Genomic DNA, 6,510 nt, shown 5'->3' with positions numbered 1-6,510 from the left:
TAAGAAAGCTTTATTCTCTATGACCTCCAGCAAGCTTATTCATTCCTTATGTGTGTGTCCTAACGATGCTGCAATTCACACTGACATCAATTCTGACGTAAATTTTAGATTGAAATCCAGTAATCCCCCACCGAAGCAAACACCTAAATATTGTGGCTTCTCTTCACCCTCAGCCCATCAATCCACCTGCTTGGTATTGCCCTGATGACTAAAAGTTTTTAATTAATAAGTTCTAATAATAGAAGAAAAACAATAATAGAGCAAAACCAGTTGGAATATAGAGCTGCGAAGGGCCGCAGCAGCCAGGATACCAGCGGGAAGCGAGGAAAGGAGCTGTTTGCTGAGCTTAGACTTGTCCAGCATTTCCCTGAGGCCAAAGCCCCCAGACTCTGCTTCTGTTAGGTGCGCATGTAAGTAAATATTTGGGTTTGAAAATCTCCTACGTCCCTGTAGTTGTTGGGTTTCAAGGCCTTACCAGGTGTCAAAGCACAGGAAGCCGTCGTGCTGTGTAAAAACGGGGAAGTGAGAGAACAACCACGTGGCTCTAATCGGTGACAGCAGCGAAGTCCATCGCCGGATCTGCACACGGGAAGGGCAGGAGGGTCTGGCAGCACACGGCGAGTGCAACATGAAGGGGAAGTCGTCCTGTTGGAATGGTTTGTGGAGCTGCTGATAAACCATCGGGATCCCACGTTCTCACCAAGTGCTCGTCTCCAAAGCACGGGGCTTTGGGAAGCAGCGGTGCCTTCCACGCTCGCTGCACGTCTGGGAGTTCAGATCACCTCTTTCCTAGGTCTTTTCCATGTTCTTTTGAACGCCTGAGTTACTTTTTCCTAATACATGAGCTATAATTTACCTAAAGATAAGCCCCACAAACTGGGAGCCCTGCAGATCCACCGAAACAGAAAACACAAGGGACTGTAAAATTGTCACTGTGTAGGAAAATGACAAATTTATTAAGATCTAGATATTCACTCTGAGGCTACAGCAGAATAAATGCTGTTACAAACAAATAAGCACTAGGGTCTAACACTTTATACTGCTGCTAAACAGCTCTCTGCTCTCATAGGTTTGCATGTTTTAAAACATTTAATGTTCTTGAAGTAATTAATCAAGACGTCTGATGTCATTTTAATACAAATTCCACCAAAAAAAATGTACAATCAAATGCATCACCTGTTGCCACTGCAAGGTAAAAATCATTTAATAACATAACTGTGGGAAGTCAGTTTAAAAAACATATTTGTTAAATAGTAAGATAAAACTTTAGCAGCATTTAAAAAATTTGAAAGTCCGAAGAATATCTTAAATCCCGAAATGCAACAATCCGAGCTCCGCTGCCTGTGTTGTGTGGGTAAAACGAAGGGATGGGAATTCCTTATTCCTCTGCCCAGGAGATGGCCTGTCTGTATGGCGTAGGGACAGCGAGACAGACAAACGTTTGTACAGACGTGGCTGTATCAAAAGATTACGTTTCTCTTTCTGCATCCTTGCTCTAGTGCTGGTGGATTCCCTCTTTAACCAAAAACTGAGCTGAATTGTTACAAAAGAAACTTCAGCTGCCTGGGTCCGCTCTGGGCGGCCTCCTCCTGCGAGGGTGCTGTGCTGCCCCTCAGAAAAAAAAACCCAGGAGCAAAGGCAGTGCCTGGCAGCGCAGACCGCACTGGTCTGATGAGCAGAGGCTGCATCACCCACCTTCCTCGCGACTCCAAAATGAGCCTAAATCGCTGCTTTTGCTTTTTAACCAAGAAAGGTAATTCCATGGAGCTCACGAGCTGGTTCCCAGCGATGGAATCTAGCTGAGGGCAGCTCTAAGGATGGTGTAAAACCTGATCTGGATCCTGCACCTGAGCAAAGGTCAGAGACCCGGCCTTCACTCAGCACAGCCCAGGAAAACGCCGTCTTCTAACCGACTCTGGACAGTTTTCTCAAAACCTCATGCTGAGTAATTCAGGATCTATTAGGGGGACAATTATAGACTAACAAAAACACCTGCACCGCCTGTTAAATGAGCTCTGAATCTGCTCAGCTTTCCTGCACGTGGCTATCACCCTGAGAGCTCAACGCCCCTCCCAGCGTGGGCTCCGGCCCTTTCCCAGGTAGCCGAGTGGCTCCCGGCACCGTCTTCCCCTTCACCACCACAGAGCCTTTGGTTTTCCATCCTACCTGCTGCCGCCACCGAACCTCACCCGGACAATTAAGCTGTGATCACCTCCCCGCTGCCCAGCCTGCAAGACGGCTGCTGCTGAACGACTCCTGTGCCACCCCTGCAGCGCTTGTGCCACGGCCACGGGCCAGGAGCAGCTGGGCTCGCTGCTGTCCTACCTGGGGACCAGAGGGGCCGTCGGTGCTCAGAGATTGTCTCGTTCCTCAGCCACTAACACTGTGTGCAAGACTCCCCATAAGCGTCACCTTTGCGTAAGGAGATTGTTCTGCAGCATGTAGGACAGCAGCAAAGCTGCCTATCGCGATAGTAACGCTGCCTCCTTTGAGGCTCTTGTGCTGTTTGAGAGCTGTAACAACAAAAGAGAGGAAAGGACGTTCGTTAGGAAGAACTGATCACCGGGCAATGAGCCCCTGCACGGTGTCGGCCGTGCAGAGCTGCCAGGCCGCTGATGCCCCCGACGTGAAGCCCTTCTGCACAATAATGGCTTCACGCTACGTGGAAATTAAAAAGTTCTCTAACTCCCTCCGACAGCGGCAGAGGAGACCCGCGGGGTTTTGCTCAGTGTTTCTGAAGCAGAGAACATCCAAGCAGGGTGGTGTCCGGGGCCGGGAGTACCGGTGTGCACATAACGTCTGCAGCCGCCGCGGTACAGAGTAATGAGTTACTGAAAAAGCACTTAGAAGTAACTCAAGTATGAAAGGAGCTATATAAAATCAAATTCTGGTGTATAATTGAAAACCTGCTGTTCCTTGGCATGTTCTTAATAGTGCAAAACATTATATATGCTTTGCTTTTTTATTCTTGAAGCTGTAAATACTACCACCAGCTGTGATCGCAGCTCTGCCCAGAATCTGCAATTTTGATTAAATAAATACCATGAGATTATAAAGCAATTGTGCACAACGTCTTGTGATTAGAACAGGCCTGTCCCAAAATAACTCGCAGTTGCTCAAGGAGCTCTTCAGTCCCCCTGAGAATTCAGGGCAAATCCTCTCTCTCGACTTCAAATATGTAAGAAAAGAAATAAGTGATGGCGTATGAGCTTATGTGATGGGAGCGCACGCAGCCAAGCGGCTGAAACGAGCAAGCAGTCCTAGGAAAATGAGAATAATTGGACCCTTGTGCAGGAGACTTTTGCAGGACAAACAGCAGTTGAGTTTTCCACCTTCTGGGAAAAGATTGAAAGACGTTAAACCTGAGTGAGTTTGGTTTGTTCCCAAAGAGCCACGACTCCACCACCCAGCACTGAGAATAAGGCAGAAAGGGTGCAAATGAGAACCGAGCTCTGAGCCCCCTCCCCGCGCTGCCGCGGGAGGGGAGGCATCGAGCTCCCTTTTCCAAACGTCACTGAAAGCAGGGCAAAGTCCCTGCATCTGGGCTAACATCATCGGCTCAACGCTTTGAAATATGATGGTCGGTTAAGGGGAAAAAGAAGAACGAGGTACCGAGGAAGATGAGACTCTCAGGCAGCTCTCCAGCCTCAGAAACCCGTGCTGATTGTACTGACAGGACCTGGTGGTGCACGTGGTTTGTGTCTTTTCCCCCTCCCTGGGACTCTTGCACCAGGAAAACCAAGCTTAATATTTTTTCTTCTAAGTTTAGGAGCAACAGTTTGTTGTTCCTTGCAAAGCCACACAGTGGAAAAGAAAGCAAGAGGAGGCCTGCTGCAGCCTCCTTTTCAAAGGCCTTGGTGTTTCTGCTGAACCTCAAATATATCCCCTACGAAGGACAGGAAAGAAAAATAAAAAATTAGAAAGTGTGTTAGCAAATGCTCCCATGCAAAAGTCTAAACTTTATTCACTTTTATTTATATATTTAACAATTCTAAAGTATTTACTTCTTGCTTTGACAAAAATGAAAAATATAGGAGCACTTTACTCTCTTTAGGAGAGAACGGTTATATATACAGCTATGGAGAGATACTGCTTCCTCCTTTACATACAAAGAAAAATAATATTAATAAAAAAAGTGCTTCATCGATCAAAAAAAGACTAAGAGCTGCAAGCATTTATTCACACTGTACATCACAGACCCCAAAAACCCGTATCATAACCTCTTGGCACCTGTCATTAGGAACTGCAGAATCTTAGACTTCTTTTTGACTGTCTATTTGCACCACAAACCCACACAATGTTAGTGTGCAGAACTACACCATGTCCCCTAAAGTCACACCTCTACTCACCCCCTCCGCGGGGAGCCGGAGACGGGAGCTGTGTGTTACCCTCCTCCTGCTCCAGGCGTCTCCGCCTCCCACGGAACGGCAACGCCTACAGCTCTATTCCAGATACTCACTGCACTGGCTCACGAACAAATACTTCTAGATACAACTCGACTGGAGAACCCGTCTTTATCTTTGCTTTTCCCTCCTGATGGTTTGAAAAAAAATGTTTCAAAACCCGTACCGGGGAGATCCCAAGATGCTTCGTCCCCAGACCCCCTTCCCGTTAGGGCGCAGGCTGCTATGCCAGACCAGCCTCCTCGACATTCATTTTTGTCTTGTGAATCTTCAGCTTACGCCGCAGCAGTGTAATGATTCTTGCAAAGGGCGTGGGAAGTTCAAAGTCAAAAATAACATACCTTGACATTTCCCCATCAGACCTAACAAATATTCTGAGATGGTTTTCTCTGTGTGATTCTCGGTTTGGATTATGTGATGCTGACATTCCAGGGAAGGGAAGCGCTCCTTTCCCAAGGTCTCTTAGATTTTGAGCCTTTGTAGCTAGAACTCTCAAATACTCCAGCAGGATTCTTGAGAATATCACAAGAGAAGTTGGAACTTTCTCTAGGTAACACACTGCGAAGCAGGATCTACATTTCTTCCTTGCCAAATTGCACTAAGCAGGCTCTATCAAAAGGAAAAGGGGTTGGGTACCTAACGCTCATTTAAAAACATATATTCAATAGCTTCACACTTTAATGAGGTGACTTTAAAAGCGACTCAGATTGGGACAGAAGGAAGAAGAGGAATCCATGATGTATTTCAGGTCTTTGTAAAATCCTCAGGCAGGTTTTTCCTATCTGGAGTATACTGAATACAGACTGAAAAAGGAGGAGACATCCCATGAGTATTACAGGCACCAGTGCACTCCTCATGGGCCGAGCCCAGCGAAAACACCCGCGTTATCACGGCTGCTCTTCCGTTGGTTTGGATAGTCTCATTAAAGTGCGAGTCTGAACCACAGCACGGCGGCCTGTTTGCATGAACCATGACAAGTGCACTGCTCCAAAAGTAGCTTCGCATCGAGTAAACCATCCTACAGACGGGGCAAGGATAGAAGTTGAAGGTCTTCTACTTTCCCACTGGGTTTTAAATAATGAATTGCATTTAGAGAACTTCCGAGAGGCGCCAGTGTAAAACCCATCTCAGCCCGGCAGCCTGTTCAGTGCCCCCCCTGGCCTCTGGCAAACGAGCGCTGCCCAGGTGTGGCCACTCGGAGCCGCAGCGGCAGGGCTGGTGGCCACACCACACCCCGACGGCGCGGGCAAGCCCAGAGCCGCCGAGCGTGGAAATCCGCGACTGGTTCCCCCTTCACGCAGCGAGGATAACTAAGCCCACTCTAAGAACAGAGAGGGAGAGTGCTCTCTTGGGAAAGAGATTCCCATTTCTTCTAGCAGCAACAGGTTCCCAAACAGCAGTTTCTTGTTTGGAAGTAACAGGAGTGATTGAAAGCACTAGCACTGACGCTACAGGTATTCACGCTTTGCACACTGGCTGGACTGATTCCCCTCTTCTTTCCTCCACAAAATTGTCTGTCTGCAACAGTTCAGCAGTGGGACAGTTAAATACAAAAGGGAAACCTGGTTCTGGCGCCAGGTCCCTTCCCACTTCCACAATCTTCCAGCAAACAAACATATATATATTATTATATATACACACACACACGCACGCGCGTAGACACATACACACAGATAGGACAGAAAGGAAAGGGGAGCAGCTGGAAAAGGAGAATCCCACAATCCAGCGGTACGTCCTCGAGGCCTGTCCCGCCGAGCAGTGTTCCACGCCCCAACCTCCAAAGTGCACGGCTCCCGCAGCCTCCCAGCCTCGCAGCCCACCGAGAATCCGCCTGTCTCTCGGGGAAGAGTCGGCACGGCGGCTCCCCCGCTGCTTCGAGGCTGGAACTTTTAATTTGATGTGGCAGTGATGGGTTTATCCAGTTCGAGATCAAGGCTGGAACTGCTGGGGTGCAAGCTGCTGTAGCACGATTTGCAGACTCTGCTGGGTTCAAAGAGCTGCTGACTGGGAACGGGCACCTTCTGGTTACAGCAGCTGGAGCAGAACACGTTTCCACAATTCCTTGCATCGGGAATAGAGGAGAAATGGAAAAAAAAAAATATTAGAA

General features: G+C 48.1%; 1 protein-coding gene across 15 annotated transcripts in view; it reads right to left on the bottom strand.

The window, feature by feature from the left end:
• Positions 1–926: 926 nt before the first annotated feature.
• The window catches only part of MTMR3 (myotubularin related protein 3), an 85,642-nt gene continuing 80,058 nt past the window's right edge, over positions 927–6,510 (bottom strand). For all 15 annotated transcript variants that reach the window (XM_074844604.1, XM_074844616.1, XM_074844617.1 and 12 more), the window contains one exon: positions 927–6,464. In XM_074844604.1, coding sequence (XP_074700705.1) covers positions 6,293–6,464 — 172 coding nt within the window. In that variant the 3' untranslated portion in view covers positions 927–6,292. The remainder of the gene's footprint in view (positions 6,465–6,510) is intronic.

This window comes from Strix aluco, chromosome 18, assembly GCF_031877795.1.
Source record: "Strix aluco isolate bStrAlu1 chromosome 18, bStrAlu1.hap1, whole genome shotgun sequence".
Taxonomy (NCBI): domain Eukaryota; kingdom Metazoa; phylum Chordata; class Aves; order Strigiformes; family Strigidae; genus Strix; species Strix aluco.
This window is presented reverse-complemented; position numbering and strand designations above follow the sequence as displayed.